A 21,931-nucleotide genomic window follows, 5' to 3' on the forward strand; every position below is an offset into this window, starting at 1 on the left:
AATTTTGATGTATGTTTGAGATTCTTCATAATGGAAAATTAAAAAGGATCTAATCTCCACCACTTATGAGGTGTATGGCTTTAGACATGTTGCTAAACCTTTCTGGGTTTTATTTTTCCTTACCACAAAAGGGAGATAATTTCTAACTCATTGTGGTGGTGTATGGATTCAGAGAGTTAACATTTGCAATACACACAGTGCTAGGCATCTGAGTGTTCAGTAAAGTCTGCCATTTTCCACTAAAACAGCCTTGAACATAATAACAGCTGCAAGGTGATAAGACTGTGATAAAAACTAAACTGTTGAAAAATCCTCAGTGTAAGTCAACCAATTTTAATGACAACTTTGTCAGCATTTAAATTGCATAAATATGCAACTGAATCAAATAAATGGTGAACTGGTTGTTATGAGCAGAAATGACATATTGCTCATTGCTTACAAATTCAACCAAAATATTTTTAAATGGAGAAAAGTATTGATCTGGAAGGACTTGGTTAAAAAGGTACAACTGAACATCACAAATTGTGCTTTATTAATTTTTCCCTATGAATGAAGAGCCTAAAAATATTGTAGTCTGGAACCAAGTATAACAGTACTCCTGAAATTCTATCCTATGGAAAAAATCCTAAATACAAAACAAATTTTATGCACGAAGATGTTTATTTCTATATAAATTCTGTGTGGGTGTGAGAGAGAAAGAGAGAGGAAGGGTGGGGGGGAGAGAGAAAGGAAGAGAGAGAAAGAGAACAGACTTCTAAATATAAAAAATTAGAACCATGTTCTTAACTCCATACTTAAAAGATTAATCTCTTCATGTAGAAACAAGTTTGTGCAAAGAGCATAAATGCTCATTCACAAAAGAAATACAAACATGAAAAGAGAGCCAATCTCAGTGGTTAAAAAAGACCATGTTCCTTTTCTTCCTCTGTCAGATTGGTAAAGATGAATGCACGTGATAGTCTCCCTCACTGGGAAGGCTGTGGGTAAGAGCTTATTGTCAGATGCCTCCAGTGAAAGTATAAATTGGTACAGCATTTTCTAAGGGCAATTTGGCAAAAATGCATTAACACTAAAAATGGGCATGTCTTCTGTCCCTAACAAATCCACATTTAGAACTTTATTATAAAGAAATAATTGAGCAAATACGCAAAGCTGTGTGTGCAAGAATGTTTAGAGTAATAAAAATGGCCACCCATCTGCATTTGGGTAAATTGTGATAGGTCCATATGCTAAAATACTAATTGCCATCAAAAATATACATTTTATTCAAATGCTGGCTGGGTGTCACGATCATGTGATAAATATATGGCAAGGCCAAAACCAAATATCACACCACACAATGAACTTCTGAGGTTCAAGAGTGCATCTGAAATTTTATTTTAAAACTATTATTGGATTCGTGCCTGTAATTCCAGAAATTTGGGAGGCCAAGGCGAGAGGATTGCTTGAGCCCAGGAGTTTGAGACGAGCCTGGCCCACAGAGTGAGACCCTGTCTCTACAAAAAAAAAAAAAAAAAAAAGTAAAAACTACAAAGAAATTTAAAAATTAGCCAGTTGTGGTACCATCTGTTATCTCAGCTAGCAGGTCTAAGGCAGGAGGATCACTTGAGCCCAGGAGTTCGACTGGCATGGCGAAACCTTGTTTTTCCAGAAAAAACCCCAAAAATTAGCTAGACGTGGTGGCTCGTGCCTGTAATCCCAGCTACCTGGGAGGCTGAGGTGGAAGGATCACTTGAGCCCAGAAATTCAAGGCTGCAGTGAGCAGTGATCATGCCACTGCACTCCAGCCTGGGCGACAGAGTGAGACCTTGTCTCAAAAACAACAACAACAAAATTATGTCCAGATAGAAGACCGTGGATGTTGTCCTATGCGTGTGTAATTTTTTTTCATCTCATGAAACAGCAGTGGCAAAGCTGTTCTCTCTTTACCCTCACAAAATGTGAAGAATTCCCAAATGGACATTTTCCCTGAAATACTTGTGGTTTGAGTGGAATTATATGATAAAAAGTAACATGAAAAATTTTAAAGGTTATTTTGTTTCATTCACAGATAATTTTCAAAAAGGTAAAATCATGACTCTCCTCAAATATAAAACAGACACATATAAAATCATGACCCTCAGCAAATATAAAATATTTTACTTAACTCAACTAATATGGAAACTAGTAAGATGGAATGTCCAGTTCAAAAAATCATTTCTATTCATAGACAACAAAGAAATGTTAAGATATCTGAGTTTGCGGGCGGCGGAGCTTGCAGTGAGCTGAGATCCGGCCACTGCACTCCAGCTTGGGCGACAGAGCGAGACTCCGTCTCAAAAAAAAAAAAAAAAAAAGAAAAGATATCTGAGTTTGATTAGGGGAAAAAAAGCTGTTTTATGTCCACAGGCCATAAATCTTAGGGATTCATCCATTCCACTCTACAGAAATTTGCATCTCTACTGGACAAAAATCTGCAGGTTAACAAGTAAACTTCGGTACGCCTGAGGCCTTTAATAAGTGGTACATAATGAGATGAGCTAGCTTCGCTTGCCCGAGACAGTCCTTGAGTGGCCTTATCCTCCCATATGATATGGAAATGATATGTCCTACCTTTTTGCCTTATTCCTAAATCTCAGATAATTTTCCCAACAATTTAATATGGTGGATGTTAGTGGCACCAAACAATGCTACAAGGACATATTCTTTTTAAGCAAACAAATACTTATAAAATGCAAAAATAATACAGGACACAGTAGAATAGAAAATATATGATGAAACATTAAGAACGTAGAAGTGCCAAAACAGTGTTGAAAAAGAACAAAGTTGGAGTATTTATATTACTGGATTTCAGGACTTTTAAGACAGTGACATAACAAGACAGTATTATCTGTCAGTCTATTTCCTTTTTTTTCTGTTTTTTCTTTTTTTTTTTAGATTTTTAAATTTTTTTTCATGAGACAGAATCTTGCTGTGTTGCCCAGGCCGGTCTAGTGCCTCTGGGCTCAAGCAATCCTCCCACCTCGGCCCTCCAAAGTGCTGGGGTTACAGGTGTGAGCCACCGTGTCCAGCATATTTCCTTATTTCTTTTATGTTTTAGGTGTGTAACTTTTTGTGTCTAAAATTATTATAGCATTTTACTCTTGCAAAATATATATACTGTATACATTTATACTTCAACTGATAGAATTTCAGCATAAAAAATGTGAGATTTCCCTTTTAAGTTATTTAAGAATTCATGTTATAAAAAGACAAAGAAGAAGGTTACATAACAATGTTTGTATTATTGCCTTTTAATTTGTGCATATACTGACATATATACAAATTCTAGATTTATGTACATTAAAGTGACCATAGCAGTTTTCCTTGGGTTTTCAAATTAAAAGTTAATTTTCACTTCCTTCTGTGTACCTTTCTGCTTAGTCTGACTTACTGTTGTTTTTTCACCCAAGCTTTTATTGTGATAAAATGTACATAACAAAAATTTCCATTTGAAAATTTGAAGTGCACGCTTCAGTGGCATTAAGAACATTCACACTGTTATGCAGCCAACGCCACTATTTACCTCCCAAACTTTTTTATCTTTTCAAATTAAAACTCTGTACCCATTAAACTATCACTCCTCATTCCCTTCTTCCCCCAGTCCCTACTAAACTCTATTCTGCTTTCCACGTTTAGGAATTTGACTGTTACAGGTACCGCTTGTGAGTGGAATCACTCAACATTTGTCTTTTTGTGTCTGGCTTATTTAATTTAGCATGTTTTCCAAGTTCATCTGTGGTGTGATTGTATGTATCAGTGTTCCATTCCTTTTTATGACTTATTTTTATGGTGAACTGAAACCACCTTAATAATCAGAAACTTAACAAAGCTGTTTTAATCTGAAGAGAGGAATGAAAGCTTCATTTTACTTTTTAGTGAAAACCTGGTTCTACCTGTCTGGGGTGTGTTTGTAACATTCTACTTCCTGTTTGTATTCTAGGGGTGAAGCTAAGTAGTCTTCTTGGTAAAAAGGGAAACTTGGAGAAACTCCAGAGCTACTGGGAAGTTGGATTTTTTCTGGGGGCCAGTGTCCTAGCCAATGACCACATGAGAGTCATTCAAGCATCTGAAAAGCTTTTTAAACTGAAGACACCAGCGTGGTAATAATTAGCTATTATATGTTGATACAATTATTTTTAATAAACAGCTCCATATTGTTCCCATATTGTATTTACTGAACTGACAATTAGATGATTTTATTTGCTTATAAAATAAAATGCAGAATATAGAGGAAAATTGTGATATTCATAAAATGTGTTACACATAAATTCTGATGACTTTGGACATAGGTGATGTCAGCAGGTTCCTGACTTTGCCTTTCCTGCACATTGACCAACCCACCGACCCAGGTTGGCCAGTATCACCCATGTGAATCATGCAGAGGTCACGCATTTTGCACCTGCAAATATAGCTTCTGTTCGGAGCCTGAGACCACATTTCCATTACAGCTGTTAGACCTCTACTCCAAACATATGCCCTTTGTTTCCTCTGTGATCTAATCTCAGTTTCGGAATTCTCATTCTTGATTTTTCTTTTCTTCTTACTTAGGATTTGACTGACGCATTTGAGTATTTCCTATATATGTATGTTTTTCTAATTTCAAATTGTTCTTGGAGTACACCCACATCTCATCCTTATCTATGTGGTAATTGGAGAAGTGGAAACAAAATTTCATCTGCATTCAGGACCACTTTGAAAAACAATGTTGGCTGGGCGTGGTGGCTCACACCTGTAATCCCAGCACTTTGGGAGGCCGAGGTGGACAGATCACTTAAGGTCAGGAGTTCGAGACCAGCCTGGACAACTGGGTGAAACCCTGTCTCTACTAAAAATACAAAAATTAGCTGGGCATGGTCACGGATGCCTGTAATCCCAGCTACTTGGGAGGCTGAGGCAGGAGAATCACTTGAACCGAGGAGGCGGAGGTTGCAGTGAGCCGAGATCGCGCCACTGCACATCAACCTGGGTGACAGGGTGAGACTCTGTCTCAAAAGAAAAAAGAAAAGAAAAAGAAAAAGAAAAAAAGGAAAAAGAAAAAGAATTTTTATTAGTATCACATGTAGCGATTAACCATTAGCTATAAAGACTTTAAAAGGCTAACCATGATATAGTGAAAGCCTCTTTCCAGAGCTGCTCAGAGCCCAGGCCGCTGACTCCGTGTGAAGAAGAGACCACCAAGTTAGACCCTCATGACTTTTTAAAGAATTTTCCTCATGTTCAGGTCTCCTTTAGCCAGTCCTCCCCAGGGATCTTTCTAAAGATCACAGTGATCTTTCAAAAATGCACACCTGACACTTTCCCTGCACTGAAATCCTTAAATCGGTATAGTTTAATTGTTCCTCACAGCCTAAGGGATAAAGTCCGTCATTTTGTCTTAGCAAACAAGATTTGCCTTTAGCCATTCCAGCCTCAGCTCTTGTCACACCCCTGGGTTTACACTGCTGTCTCTTCATACCACACTGCCGGTTTCATGCATGAGTGTCTGAGCATGTGCTGAGCATGCCTCTCACAATGCACACATTCTCCGGGGAACACTCATCCATCACACCTGCTCATAAAGCTGACCTTGACCTAGAGCCCTTCCTCACACCCAAGTCCCTTCTTTAGTGTTTCTGTCATTCTTTAGTTATGCCTCTCTTAATACTCTCTTAGTGTATGGCTTTTTAAGTTGTCTCTCTGTTTAATCATATCTCCATGGATATTTATTCTTGGTGTTATAACATCTTTTGATATTTATCCCCACAGCACTGTGTGCAGCAGTAGGCATTCAGCAAATGATACGAAATAAAGGAACCAATAGATGCATGCATGATATTGAGTCACATTTGCTATTTCTTTACAATGACCATTCTGATGGCAGTATTTTAGGCATCCTGGTTCTGTTAGCAAGAAAACAGGCACTATTCTCTGCAATGGTACTCAAAGCCACAAAACAGTGCCTTAAGGTTTACTAACTTAAGTTTTATGGAATGTTAACTTCCATTTTTATAGTCCATAAAGCGCCTGCATAGCCATTATCACCTATAATTATCCCACTCCTCATTTTTCCTAACTTTTTCTTTTGAGGCACCATCTGTCTTATTAGGTTTGAGGGTATTCGTATAATATATAAGCTGAGTTGCCTCAGAGCTAAATAATGATCCTTATGAAGTGTCTATTTAAGAAAGCTTCCTCAAAGAAGCGTAATTAAAAACAAATGCATTAACCACTTCCTTGAATAGAATATAGGCATTTTAAAATTCATGTTTTAACTAGATGTATGGCCCTAGTCCAAGTTACCAAGCCCTCTAAGCCTGCTTCCTCATCTCTAAAATAGGGATAAAATAACCAACGTTATTGAGTTTTTGTGAGATAGAAATGAGATAATGTGTGAAAGCATGGCCGGGCGCGGTGGCTCACGCCTGTAATCCCAGCACGTTGGGAGGCCGAGGCAGGCAGATTGAGGTCAGGAGTTTGAGATCAGACTGGCCAACATGGTGAAACTCCATCTCTACTAAAAATATAAAATGTAGCCAGGTGTGGCGGTACACGCCTGTGATCCCAGCTACTCAGGAGGCCGAGGCAGGAGAATGGCATGAACCTGGGAGGCGGAGTTTGCAATGAGCCAAGATTGCGCCGCTGCACTCCAGTCTGGGTGACAGGGCGAGACTCTTTCTCAAAAAAAAAAAAAAAGAAAGTGTGAAAGTACGTGATACGTAATAAATAACGAATAGCGTTTGGTGAATCTGAATGCATAACTATTAATGTCATATATAAATTACATTTACAGAATTAGACTGGGATACATGGGAACAGGTGGTTCTAAATTTGTCTGTTATGTGTTTTATATCTTTTACTTCTCAGGTACCTCAAGTCTATTGTAGAGACAATTTTGATATATAAGCATTTTGTGAAACTGACCACAGAACAGCCTGTGGCCAAGCAAGAACTTGTGGACTTTTGGATGGATTTCCTGGTCGAGGCCACAAAGACAGATGTTACTGTGGTTAGGTTTCCAGTGAGTACTCTTCCTTTAAATCTAAGTGCATTTCTTTATTTAAAGAACATCTTGTGCTGTGATTGTAACAGTGCTTGGGGGCTGATTTTTGTGCCCTAAAACTGCAGTCGTCTGGTTAATATCTTTATTTCCTGCACATGGGTTTGCTTTAGCTTACTTTTAAAAATAACTTCTCAAAATCAGAAACGAGATCTATTTTTATGTTTTTGCCATGGAATTTGGGTGGTTCCTTTTGATAAGTGGTGAAGTGTACTTCCTAAGCAATGCAAAGATTGTCTCTTGGCTTAGCTTCAGGCCAGCCCAATGGATGCTTTTCCTTAATACTGCAGTTGCGTTGACATGGTCTTCAGTATTATTTCCCGTATTGTGGTGAAAAGTATCAGGCTCACCTGCATTGTTATCCCATCCCCACCACCCGTTACCCAGGTGGGTCAGAGTTAGATGTAATATCCCCAATCACTATTTACAACGTTTTAGACCATGGGAAATAATGACTTGCAGTTTCTGGTCTGCAACTCATTTTGACTGGTCTCCAGTGGACTTCAGATACACAGATTTAAATGTATCTCTCACACACACACACACACACACACACACACACCACCTATTGCTCTTCTCAGATGGTGCCATGCCTCTTCTGATAGTTCTTAATATCGTCCAGCATCCAATTCAAGAATTATTGGTAACTTGCTGTATGTACAAATTTCTTTCCACGTCAAAGTGATGCCATAAATCTCTTTGAGCTCTCTGATCTCTATCTTCCATACTCAGAGGTGGTGACAGTTCTCAATTCTTTTTGCAAAATCTAGTTTTCTAGTTCTTGTTGATAGGATCATCTACTTCACTTAATTAAATCCATTGCTCACATGAGCATGCTTTACTCTTGCTTCCAGATGAAGCCTTGAGCTCAGCAGGGTCTTTAATTGAAAGCCTTTCTAACTGAAACACTTCATTTTCTAGCCTAGATAATGTGTAGCCTAGGAAAATACTTACCTTAGAATGAGCTGGCAGCGTGCCTCTAGCTGCTGCTCTCAGTAGCAGTAAATGTAGTCAAAGAAGAGAATGTAGAATTCAGGTATTTAATTGACTGTTGACTTGATCGACTAGAAAATTGGCTATGAAAGGAAACCATTCAAATTAGTCACTTTGAGCCCACTTAGATTATTTTCGTATGAATTTGTCTGTCATAATATAAATATAAGTGAATATAAAATATATTAGACAGTTGTCTGTCATAATATAAATATAAATAAGTGAATATAAAAAACAAATCGGAAAATATTAAGTGAGAAGTTAGGAGAATATAGGTATAAACACCAGTTGAGAGAGGCATCCTTAAGCAAGAAAGGGACTTATAAGTCCCAAAGGAAAATATTCACCAATTTGATTTCACTAAAAAAATGAATATTTTTGTTTGATTAAAAAAGAAAAAAAAAAAAACACTGTGAACATGCCAAATAGAAACTGCTAGGCAGGGAGAAAATGTTTTATAAAACTGTGTAAAATGGTCAATTTACCTAATATGCAAAAAAATCCTGTATAAAGTGATAAGCAATATAAAATAAGAAGAGGCCGGGTGTGGTGGCTTACGCCTATAATCCCAGCGCTTTGGGAGGCCGAGGTGGGTGGATCACCTGAGGTTGGGAGTTTGAGACCAGCCTGACCAACATGGAGAAACCCTCTCTCTACTCAAAATACAAAATTAGCCAGGCATGGTGGCTCATGCCTGTAATCCCAGCTACTCAGGAGGCTGAGGCAGGAGAATCACTTGAACCTGGGAGGCAGAGGTTGTGAGCCGAGACCATGCCATTGCACTCCAGCCTGGGCAACAAGAGCAAAACTCCATCTCAAATAAATAAATAAATAAATAAAAGAAGAAAAAAATTATATGAAGAGATAATTAACTTCTGGTTAGTCAAGAAAATGCAAATTAAATGACACACTATATTTTTTGCCCATTGGACTCAAAGAATTAAAACATTTTACAACAGTTGACACCATTGTGGAGACAAGAGCATGTTTAGAGCCTGCTGGTGGGCATGGGAATTGCTGAATATTCTGGGATTTTATCTGGGAAGGAGATGATATAATTGTGTAAGGGATCCTGAGGACCTCAACTTTATTTGCAACATTTCATTTCCTTAGAAAACATTTTGAAGCAAATATGACAGCCTGTTAACACTTAGTTATCTGCCAGTGGTAGGCACATAGGTGTTACTGTGCCAACATATTTATGGCATATTTGATTTTTCTCAGCAATCCATTTCCTTCTTGAAACTTTGTGGCTTATTTGGGGTCTGTCTTGTTCTGACAAGACTCTAAAATGCAGTGTTTTCCCACTCATCTCTAAATACTACTACTACATCAGAATTCATAACTCAGGTACTCAAAATTTCTTTTCCATAGTTTGTTGTTACACAGAGGACAAAATTGTACAATTTTGTAGTTCTTCTTAAGTTGAGTTTTCCTACAACGACTTCACCTGTGTGAGTTCCAGAACATGCCAGTCTCCCAAGAAGCTCCAAATTTAATGGAAATTGCTTTAGGATTAACCACTTGATTGTTTTCTTATATTTACATGTATGATGAAGCACTGAAGAAACTGTAAAGATATTGCTTTAAAAAATAATGGAAGCCATAGAGATGATTTTTAAATCTCAATATACATGATAGCATAGCAGAAAAACAGGACCAGTATTTGGGTAATAAGTTGTAACCACTTCTGGAATTTGCCACCAGTGCTCTCCCTCATAGAGAAATGCAGCCTTTTAGTACCTGTAGGGTGATCTTGGTCACTGCAACTTGTCGTATCCTCAGCATAGCATCTTCCGTGGCTCACACTACAAAGGTTGCAGTAGGTGTTGATTAGGATGATAACATTATCCTTCTTTTGAAATGATCTAATAAAATCCAGGATGGCCTATTTTAGAAAATATTATTTGATTGCTTTTATTTATCTCAATACTGTATTCATTCTCATTTCTCCAAGAATTAACTGTGACTCTGGGCAAAAGAAAGTTGAAAGTTTACTTGGCAAATGATTTAAATGGTACCATCATTTATCACTTTAATTTATTCTTTTTTCTTAGCTCTCCTCTTGATATATTTTCTTTCCTTCTTACATTGAAAAGTTTGGAGACCATCAACTCATTATCTAATGTCAGGAGAGAGGAAGGAGAGAAGTATGGTACTTCAAAGACCCTGTAGAAATTTAAACATCTGGTTAATATCTATTCTTTATAGGCCTTGCAGTTTTCCTTTTTGATTCAGATACATGAAATTAGCAGTTAATTATAATATTAACCTAAAAACAAGAAACTAAAAGCAAGAACGTATAAACTAATAAGTGAGGTATATCTAGCTTTAAGGCATTATCAAATTGCCTCCATTCCCTGGTCTGTTTCCCAGCCTTTCTGTGACCTCTATAATGTATGCTATGCATTTCTCACATTTTGTCATTTCAAGGATAGAGCAAAGAGTTCAACAAATATTAAGACAGTGATAGTTACAACCTTGTTTTTATTTCCTGTCTCAAGTTAGTCACACATAGTCCAGATTTTATCTGTTAGAAATATCAAGATGACAATAAAGACATAATTTAACAAGAGAGGAGCTGGTGCTTTTCTTTTCTTCTGTTGAATATAATAGTGTGCCCACATAATTTGGGAACGGGGTATATTCTCACTTGTCAATGAAGAGAGTTGGATGATGTTTTGGGAAACCCACCTTTTATTCTCTATTATTTTGATTTCATATACATTGCGATACTTACATATGAGAGCACCATTTCTGCAAAGTTTAGATGGGAAAATGATTTTTATTATTCATCATTACCACTTATGTCTCTGTTGATTGGAATTAAGATTTTGATTCACTGGGCGAGTTTGTTCCTTAGTCCGAATATGTTCCCTTATGGGCTCTCACCGTGTGTTTTTTTATGGTATAGCCCATCTTATTTTCACAGCTAGAGCCTGACTGAGAATTCTTTGAGCCCTTAACATTTTTAATATTCAAAGAGTAAAGAAAAATTGTTTTTTCGACCTCCCTTTCTCTAGTTCCCTGTACCTTAAGTAAACACACTGTTAGGATAAGTTTGGAGTAAAACAAATACGCCCAGATTCTTTTGCCTTCTTTCTGAGGGTTGTTTTACTGTATTATGAATTTGTAATTCTTTACGGATGGTGCCTTCTGAAGGAGTTTTCCTCCACTTTTATTTGGAAAACTTGCTTGATTCAAGATTAGTTCTAAAGGTAATTTTCTTGAATGTTAAGCAGTAGAGTAGAAAGACTATTCCAGTTTCTCTAATAGTTAAGTATTGACTTTTCTTTTTTTAAACCTTCCTAGTGAAGTCTGCCTAGGAAATTTGGGCCAGGAAGATGCCTTTAAGCATCTGTACAAGTAGATAATGAATCATCACACCTTTGAAACCAGGGCATGTGTATTATTTTAGTACTCTTCACTCCAAATGTGAGACATTAGTAATAATATAATACTTCATACAGTCCTTTGATGGAGATTCTCAACTCATTTATCACATACCCCTCATAGAGCTTCAAAATAGGAACAAATTTTATTTCTGTTTTTCTCTTACAAGGCTAAATATATCATTATTGAAGATGCCAGTTTCATCTGGAAGGCAGTGCAAAAACGTGTTTATTATTTCATATGGCTAAGTTTGTTTCTTTGGTTTATATATAAAACTCAGGAATAACTAAAACCATTTCTAAATTTATTTACATGGGTATGAAAACCATACTACTACATCTGTATGATAAAGTGTGATAGCAGAAAACTAAAATAAGGATGTGACGTTCTATGTATGGACCTTTTCTGTCTTTCTTTGACACGTTTATATTTATAGAAATAGCTTATGTAGTACATGATAAAATAGAAGATTTTTAAAAGTTATCGCTAGTAGATTCCCTGAGGATAGCTGAGCCCATATATGGACTTCAAAAATGTATTTCTAAGTTTATTAGCAATGCAAGGTGATGCATTATTGAACGTTATGATAATTGATAAATACTGTAAAATGCTTGAAGGATTTATAGGAATAACAGCAATCAGAAGTTGAAATGGTTTACTCCGGCAACAGACTCAGAAGCTCATCCAATAATCCTCTACGTTGGTGGTGGGGTGTTACAGCAGCTCTAAGTGGTTTCAATCTTAAGTCACTGATATTAGTTTCTTTGCCTTATCTTTTCAAGGTATTAATATTAGAACCAACCAAAATCTATCAGCCTTCTTATTTGTCTATCAACAATGAAGTTGAGGAAAAGACAATCTCTATTTGGCACGTGCTTCCTGATGACAAGGTAAATTGTGCAATTATTAACACAAGAGAATTAGTAACAAAGGACTTTACCCCCTTCTAGCATTTTTTGTTTGTTTGTTTTTTTGTTTTGTTTTTGAGATGGAGTCTCGCTCTGTCACCCAGGCTGGAGTGCAGTGGCTGGATCTCAGCTCACTGCAAGCTCCGCCTCCCGAGTTCACGCCATTCTCCTGCCTCAGCCTCCGGAGTAGCTGGGACTACAGGCGCCCGTCACCTCGCCCGGCTAGTTTTTTGTATTTTTTAGTAGAGACGGGGTTTCACCGTGTTAGCCAGGATGGTCTCGATCTCCTGACCTCGTGATCCGCCCGTCTCGGCCTCCCAAAGTGCTGGGATTACAGGCTTGAGCCACCGCGCCCGGCCTCTTCTAGCATTTATATACTCCAGCAAATGTCTGTGTTAAGAAGAAATAGCTCAGCTGTGTGTCTGTCTTGGCATAAATGCATTCTGTATTATAAAACTTAAATTTGAATTATGAATTTTCATCAATATTAATAAAATATAATTGAACTATTTGGATTTTTATTATAGATGGCATAACCATCCAAAGCATACTCAGAATTGGAATATTTCTCTTTTGTAAATTCATGCTGTAAGTTATGCACCAAAGAACTAATACTTAAAATGCATGACATAAAAGATGCATATGTTAATTTTAGGAAGCCTGTCAGAATGATGCCACTTTTAATCTTACGCTGGTACCATTATAGTTATCATTACATCTAGCTGTTTTGTTATCTAAGTAGTTGCTAAATCTCAGATTAGCCACTGACTCAGTGTGTGCTGTGCACAAAGTGAGGTGGGCTGTGCGACCACCTATTTTGAGAAGGATCTTAAAACAGTCTCACTTCCGTTCATAGCAGTCACGTGGATAAGCCTTTCCACTTCTATATTCATCAGTTTTAATGCATGTACAAATCATCCTACTATTTTTTAAAAACAGACATTTTCAGGACCTGGCTTCAGTCCACAGGATAAACCAACAGATATGAGAGAAGTCTTGTGGAAAGATTGTTAATTTATTTTCTTTCTCGTAACTGTTTCTCAGAATGCCTTTATAATTTTATTTAGCCATCATTCATCAACTTACTCATTTAATAAATATTTATTGAGCACTTACTCTGGACAGGCACTACCAGACATGGTGTTAGACCCTAGGGGAAGCAGCTGTGTCCAAAATGAGTGAAATTCCTGCCTTCGTGGTACTTGCTTTCCACTCAGAGAGGGCAATAAACCAATAAATAAATGTATAGGTATATTCAATGGTGAAGAGGGAAAAATAAAGCAGAAAGTGGAATCAGGAAGTAAATTTGGGAGTATGGGCTTGCAGTTTTTTACATGTGGACTTGAATCAATAGACCTGGATTCAAATCCTACCACTGCTCTTGGGCAACTTGTCTTCTCCAAGCTATGGTGTCCTCATCTGTAGAATGAGGTAATAATGTCCACCTCAAAAGGTTGTTGTGAAGGTTAAATGAAATAATTTGGTAGAGTGCATTTCACAGAGCCTGGTATATAATAAATGTTCAATGTCTTAACTACAATAACAACAAAAACAATTATAAATGACTGCAGTGTACATATTATATGGACTAAATCCTAACTTTGAAACCCCAGAGTTTAACCCTGCTTTGCTCTTTAAATGGCATGGCAGTAATCATTTGGGAGGTTGTTGGTGTTGAACTGGTACACAAACCTGGCTCTGCATCAGAATTATCTGCAATACCCTGGATCTCAGGAGACCGACTGAGTTGGAATCCTTTATACTTAGAGTGAAGCTTGGACACATGCATTTTTATGAAGATTTATCCATGATTCTGATGTGTAGCCATGGTTGATAACAACTTTAATAGGGATATAAACATACTAAATTACTCAATTGTAGTAGCTCAAGAATTATTACATCTTTGACTTTATGGCTAAGCTGGTTCCTGGGGATGGTGCTTTTCAAGATGTGGTTCCCTGGAACACCAGCATTGGAGTCACCCAGGGAGCTGGTTTAATTAAATGGCAGATTCCAGCTGGGCACAGTGGCTCACGCCTATAATCCCAGCAGTTTGGGAGGCTGAGGTGGGCAGATTACTTGAGGTCAGGAGATCGAGATCAGCCTGGCCAACATGGTGAAACCCTATTTCTACTACAAATACAAAAATTGGCTGGGCGTGGTGGCACACACCTGTAATCCCAGCTACTTAGGAGACTGAGGCAGGAGAATTACTGGAACCTGGGAGGCAAAGGTTGCAGTGAGCCAAGATTGTGCCACTGAACTCTGGCCCGGGTGACAGAGCAAGACTCTGTCTCAAAAAATAAATAAAATAAAATAAATTGCAGATTCCTAATCTGCATGTCAGACCTACTGAGGACAATTCTATGAGGTAGACTCAGATCTCACATGTGTGAACCACCACCTTAGGAAGTTCAACAGGAAAACAACACAGCATGTCCATAATCTAGCAAGAAGAATGTCCCATGCTCTGATATGTCCAAGTCAGCTGGGACAGATCCTTCCTGGATGTCAATCATGGCCAGGCCCTGTGACCTCTATCAGAGTGGCAAGAAATCACTGGTCCCAGTGCTGTAGTTTCTAGGAAGGGCAGTGTCTTGTGTTTAAAATGAATAGATACTAAGCAGCACCCAGAATGCATGTTATTTATATTTTAATTTGTTCTATATTTAGATACAGTTGGTCATGTTAAGTCTTGTAACTTAGTATTTTAGCAGGCACACTAAATGTTCGCAACGTGAAATTACATAATAAGCTTGGAGAAAACCATCCATTCTTACGTTCTCAACACCGAGTCCATCTAGTAGCACTGAGAAATACTGAGGAGCATCTTTCAGAACTGTGGTCTTTCTCCAATCCCAGTTTGTGAAACACTGTCCTAGCTGACACTTTTACAAGTCAGTGTGGAACTGGCTGCATCTGAATTTTAGAGACACTCTACGAATAGTCAGTAGGAAACAGGACGTCACTCACGTTTCTGAAAATCTGAGAGCTGGCATGAAGGCAGAACAGAATATGAATTATGAACCCAGGGTCAGCATCAAAGTGCATAGGTGTGAAGGTTGACGTTACCTCTTGCATGCTTCGTGGCCTAGGCATCCACTTCAACTCCTCATGCTTTAGTTGCCATATATGTAAAATGAGAATAATAGTACCTCATAGAATTGTTGTGAAGATTAAATGAGAGGATGAATGGAAATCATGTAGCACAGTGCTAAGTGGCTTGGAACAAGTGCTCCATAATGGTTGCTAGTGTAGCTATAAAATTGATCTGGTCTTGACATTTGATTTCTGAAGTCTGAGGCTCTGGAGGGTCACAGAGAAGACTAGTAGAGGAACTAGCTAGATATGAGGCAGGTAGAGATCCTAGAGTGGAATAATACAATTGTGACTGCAAAGGGATGGATGATTTGGAAAGAAAAGTATACGACTTAATCACGAATTAGGAAGAAGGGTTAAAAAGAGGGAATAGGTATAAGGTGACTCAAGTTTTGATTGCATTGATAAAGGTGGTAGGATTCTTAGAAGGAAAACCTGAGTTGTAGAGGAATCATGAGGAATTTCATTTTGGACGTGTTTAGTTGAAACTGATGGCAAGACTCCAAATGGAATCATCCAGTGGCAAAATTGGGAATAATCAATATAACTGTCTATATACATGTTAGTGATATTGCTTTACAGTGCAGTGCAATATTTATATTGTTTTGTATGTATGCAAGTATATACATACATGTTCTCACAAACTGAGCTACAGTAATCATCCAGTGGAAACTACAAAAACTAAGAGAAGTTAGGAGACATGAACATTATGGAGACGAGAGCAGGACTGGAGGAGGAGATTTTCAAAGGCTTGATTGAAAAGAGCAAGGTTATCCAAGGACACTTGGAAACAGAGTGAGGCTAAAGGAATTAGCGATTAGCAAGGCCTGGAGAATGAGTAGAGAGCCAGAAGAATTTGGAAGACAGAAAAAGAACAGAAAGTAAGCCAGAGATTTTTGGAAAATGAGTACTATTTCCAGCTATTTGTTATTGTTTTCTCCTTCCTAGAGGTTCTTTGCTCAGTAAAGTGAGCCTCGTATTAATTCTCTTATGTTTTGTGACAATTACAGAGACAATTTTTACATTATGCTAAGAAATATTAGGATATATATTAGGATATAAACAAGTGCATGAAATAGGGTTACAAATTTAAGTTGTATACTGTCCATTTTCCATTTTCACCATCTTTTGATCAGGAAGAATTATATTTATGTTGTCCTTATTTCCTATAACTTTTAGTGCTAAAAATTCTCCTTGTTCAAAAGTTGAAGCTTTCTTGTATCAGTTTCCATTCTGAATTTATGCCAATTTCTTTGCAAACCCTGATTCTAACCATAGTGTATTCATTATCACTACCATTTTCTCAATTTTTAAAAATAAAAGTAAAATTGGAAGGAGGACAAGCAATAAAAACAAAAAAACTTTATTATTACCATGTTACTTTAAAACATCCATAGCTAACAGAGAAGCAACCAGTTTAATAGGTCTTATGTTAAACTAAACATCGGTTGCTTTTATCATAGAATGTTTAAAATTTTTTCCTAAAATTAGAATAGAGACTGTAGCTTTTCATTTATCATGTTTATTTCTTTAGTCACTCCTTCTCTATTTTTATTCTAAAATATGGAATAAATAGCTCTGTGAGCTAGTATATATATATACTGCAACTTTCAAAACTTTAAGCACATTATATACCAATTCCCAGGCACTCTTAGAGAGCTGCTCTACCTTCAGGGGTAAAATTAATTGAAATCCCGATCTTTTAACAGTTCTCTCTTGGTTGAATGAATGGCTGCTGCTAAAAAGTAAGTTAGTCCTTGAAGAAAGTCTGAATGTGTACAATGAAAGAAAAACTTAGATTGAGGAAGAGAGAAGTTATTTGCAGGACGTTTTAAATGGTTATTTAGAATTTCCCCCCCTTTTGGGGGTTGAAGTTTGGGCACCCTTGGCCTATCTCATGGATTATCAAGCAAAGGCAGGGGCCTAGTGGAAGATTAAGTGCTGATTCTCCTCCCTCACTCCAGCTCCAGCCAGTGGCCACTCACAGAAGGCCCAGGAAATTTATGAGGGAAACATGCTTACCCCAGATTCTAGATTAAGATGATTTGATGCTCTCATCCACCAAGGATGCTTTCTGCTAAAAACTCCCTGCTGAAAGCAGCTTAAATAAATGGTATTTCATATTACAAGAAATTATAGGCTGAGCATGGTGACTCACATCTATAATCCCAGCACTTTGGGAGGCCAGAGCAGGAGGATTGCTTGAGGCCAGGAGTTCAAGACCAGCCTGAGCAACGTAGCAAGACCCCCATCTCTACAAAAACAATTTTAAAAAATAACCAGGTTTGGTGATGTCTGCCTGTAAGTCCCAGCTACTTGGGAGGCTGAGGCAGGAGGATCGCTTGAACCTGGGAGATCCAGGCCGCAGTGAGCTATGATTACACCACTACACTCCAGCCTGGACGAAAAAAAATAAATTTTGAGGTGGGGTGATTCTGAGGGTAATTTCAGCATCAGAATTCAGAATTCTGGCTTCTCTGCATACTCTTGGTGTTCCTCTCATGTTCTTAAGTAGCTAGCTATTCCAAGAAGCACTTCACACAGGCGGCGTCCTGGGGAGGAGGGCCAAGCGCTCTCCTTTATACCATAAGTTGTATCACATGACCATGCTTACACCTATCCCCAGCAAGGCAAATGAACTTGCCATGGCCAATTTAGACTTACCGATTTCACCATTCATAAACATTGCCACCTGAACCTGGGAAAAATTTATTTTTTGTCAGCAGAGGAGAAGGAGGGAATGACAGTTGCTGAGGGAGCCGACAGTGCTTACTACAGTATAACTCCTGCCACTTTCAGTCAATATGGCATTAACTTCCAGCTCCTATTCTAGCCCTAACTGGGGCCTGGGATCTGCAGCTAACCCGTTCCTAGAAAATGGTGCTTGTGCTGATTAAATTAGGTTGAGTGTTGGTTTGCCTGCTGGGGCTAATTATCGCTAGCGCTGCCTTTGGACCCGCTCTTCCCTAATTCCCAGACAGGTCCCAGGAGCCTTTAAACTACCTGTTGGCTTTGTAGCTCATCAGCGCCTCCTTGTGGTGGGTTCTACAGGTAGGTGGGGAGGGAGGCCGCCTTCCACCTTCCATCTCAGGGCTTGGGCTTTATTTACATCACTGAAATGGAACGTTCCCTGGCAGCACTGGCAACTTTTCAGGAACCAAGCATTCTGGAAATACTCCACTCCTTTCCTACGAAACCAGTCCAAAATTTCTACTTAGCTGTTCCCAGAAAAGGATTGATAGAAGATGCGTTTTACCAGTGCTGTCTTGTTAGTATTTGCCGGTTGCTGTGTTCAGGGGCGGGTTTGCATACTGCTTCAGCCCTACACTTGCTTCCCACCTCCTGCTCCTGGACATGGTCTTGGAAAGCAGCTCAGCTGCAGGCTCTGAGGATAAGGCTGCATTGCACGCAAGTAGTGTACAGGTAACGGCTGCAGCTCCTGGGTCATATATATATTTAGAAGTTCACCTGAGGCCAACAGGATTTAGAAGCAACTTTCCAAATTACCAGCTGAAGCTGGAGGCTGCTATTTTAATTTCACTCCCTCTGTACTCTGGTTAAGAGAGCCACCACATGCCATGAGTACCTTTTTATGGCATCTTCCCTCCTGGACTTCATGCAACAAAATTTGCTCTGTGTTCATTCAGGTCACATTCCCGTGACCTGACTGATATGCACTGAAACTAGCTTTTTAGTAAATTCACATCTGACTTGAGAGGATCTATTTTTATTTTAAGTTGCATGGACCTAGCAAAGAATTATGGGCTGTAGATATAAATTGTGGCTTTTGAGTTGCTTTGGCCAAAAGGAGGGTTCTAGGCCACCTCAGAGCCACAAGGCTTTGCCACCCATTTCATTAACCCAGGCCAGACCTCAGCCTCCTGGCAGTGGGTGGGTAAGAACTCCTTTTCCTGGTTGTTTTAAATTTATAGAATTGAATTCCAGTGTCAGTTTATTGCTGTACTGTACTTGCTCAATTTAGACACATGGATAAACTACTTTATTTCTGTAAAAATATTTATGCTATTAATTTTATATTGTCACACATTTTTAAAGGGATTATGATCCATTTTGTAATTAATTTAGGGACATACGAATTTGATAATAATTTTATCTTAGCTTTAGTAATAAACTCAAGAAATAAATTCCCACATTTTTCTTCACCTTCGCTCTGCAAATCACCCATGTTTATAGTATGACAGTCAAATTTTTTATGTTCAAACTTTATTAGCATATGAAATTTTGCATAAATTAGGTAGCAATACCTTGTAGTTATGATGGGCACTACATTGTTGCTCTACTACTTTCTGAAGACATAGAGCCACCTGTTTAGTTGGAAATCTTAACTAAAGGTAATTCAGAAATAGTTATCTTTAAAACCTTGCCGAGATGTTATTCAAATTAATGTTTATCTTTCTCAGAAAAGAAATATTGCTCAACTGTACTAATAGAATTACCTTGATCATTGAGTTTTTTTACTTAAAAATTAACACACAACAGTTATTACTAGAATCAAGTTTTAGAACTTAATGAGACTAATTCTCCTAGGCTCTTTTGGAAGCTGTTTTATTGAAGTACAGAAATTATTAAGTAGAGTAAACATTACCCTTGTGACTTGAGAATGAATCGTGCTTTCCATCCAGATAATTCTTTCATGAAAAATAGTGTCCCAGGAAAAATGACTCTGTATATCACTTTAAAAATAATTAAACAAAATTATTGTTATGTTATTTTCCATTTGGATGACTCTATTTTTTCTTGTTGTTGTTCTAGAAAGGTATACATGAGTGGAATTTTAGTGCCTCTTCTGTCAGGGGAGTGAGGTAAGTTTCCTTGGTACATTTTGTTTACTTGTAAGATATTTTTCTCCACTATTCATGGGCTAGATAGAACTTTTAATCATGATTTTAAAATACAAAGAATGTCAAGAATCATTCAATTGGTGGAAACACCCAACCTTCTTCAGCATCACTATCTCCAGCAGGAAAAGATTTGCAACAAAATGTTCACTGCTGGTTGAGCTGACTCTGTGCTCGTGACCTACTTAAAATATGGTAACTGTGGGGTAAATGCGAACTGTGGACCAGCATCAAAATGTAGATAACACTCAGCCATGTGGAGTTCCTCTGTAGCGGAGCTGTTGGTTTATGTAATAGGATGATTTTCTGTCCTTCTGATATATCAGGAACTCATCTCCCCTTGCATGGATCCAAAGCACACATGCCATCTACCAGGATGTATCCTGCCACTAATTTTATTTATTTTATTTTATTTTATTATTTTTCATTTGTGAGACAGAGTTTTGCTCTTGTCGCCCAAGCTGGAGTGCAGTTGGCATGATCTCAGTTCACTGCAACCTCCGCCTCCCAGGTGCAAACGATTCTCCTGCCTCAGCCTCCCAAGTAGCTGGCATTACGGGCACACGCCACCATGCCCAGCTAATTTTTGTATTTTTAGTAGAGACGAGGTTTCACCATGTTGGCCAGGCTGGTCTGAAACTCCTGACCTCAGGGATCCTCCCGCTTCAGGCTCCCAAAGTGCTGGGATTACAGGTGTGAGCCACGCCACCCAGCCCCTGCCACTAATATTAATAAATTCAGATGACAAGGAGTCCATTTAAAAAAAAACAAAAAACTTTCCATGAGGTCACTTTCCTGCACTGATCTTGAGATTACAGTGGTGAAGTTTAGTTTGGTTCAGTTCTGACTGCTGTCCCAATGCCAGTAGCTCAGAAAATGCCATTTCTTGGGATTTAGAAATAAGATTTTTTTTAAGAATCAAGAGTCAGTGGTTAAGTCTTTAAATAATTGTTCTATTGAAGCTCATGCTGAATCAACTCTTGCAAATTTCAGACCAAGTTAGATGTGCTTACTACTGTTTACCCCCACGTCATAGCAATGAGAGACAACAGATTTTTGCAGCCTGGTTATGCAATATCCTGTTGCTTTTGGAATAATAATAATTGGTTTTATTAGAGCATAAATTGGTACAGCGGTCTGAGTCACTAATAATTAGAGTTCTCCTGGTAAAGCTACCTGTTACCTCATGAATGATCTGAACAGAAAGAAGCAAGATGATGGACTGACTCATTATATATCTTTTGGTCGATACTTTCTCAAATAAAGCTGTACTCTTAATATTTAATTTTTAAAGCCAGTCTAACAAGGCACTCACTATTTATTGCTGCATTTTTAAGCAATCCACTTAAGAAAGTATGGTAAATGTAAATTTCACTTTATCATATCTGTTTTCCAGTGAATACATTTTCTTTAATTAGGTGTGGTAGCCCTGTGTAACAGTTGTTGTGATTTATGACTTAGACATAGGCTGCTAGTATCTGACTATTGCTGGCTTATATGCTGAGAAACTTGAGTTGTAGTCTGTGACTTCAAAGAGAGCTCATTTTTCCTGGCCTCCTCCTCCATAAAGAAGAGATGACAAACTATGGAAGAAAATCCAACTAGGTCAGCAGCTTGCCTTG

General features: G+C 38.1%; 1 protein-coding gene across 1 annotated transcript in view; it reads left to right on the forward strand.

The window, feature by feature from the left end:
- Positions 1 to 21,931, forward strand: part of MAP3K5 (mitogen-activated protein kinase kinase kinase 5) — a 298,421-nt gene that overhangs the window by 163,269 nt on the left and 113,221 nt on the right. Inside the window, exons 9-12 of the mRNA XM_011978430.1 lie at positions 3,962 to 4,121; positions 6,865 to 7,018; positions 12,226 to 12,333; positions 20,224 to 20,273. Of these exons, the coding sequence (XP_011833820.1) occupies positions 3,962 to 4,121; positions 6,865 to 7,018; positions 12,226 to 12,333; positions 20,224 to 20,273 (472 nt within the window). The remainder of the gene's footprint in view (positions 1 to 3,961; positions 4,122 to 6,864; positions 7,019 to 12,225; positions 12,334 to 20,223; positions 20,274 to 21,931) is intronic.

This window comes from Mandrillus leucophaeus, unplaced genomic scaffold (genome assembly GCF_000951045.1).
Source record: "Mandrillus leucophaeus isolate KB7577 unplaced genomic scaffold, Mleu.le_1.0 Scaffold194, whole genome shotgun sequence".
In the NCBI taxonomy this organism is placed as follows: Eukaryota; Metazoa; Chordata; class Mammalia; order Primates; family Cercopithecidae; genus Mandrillus; species Mandrillus leucophaeus.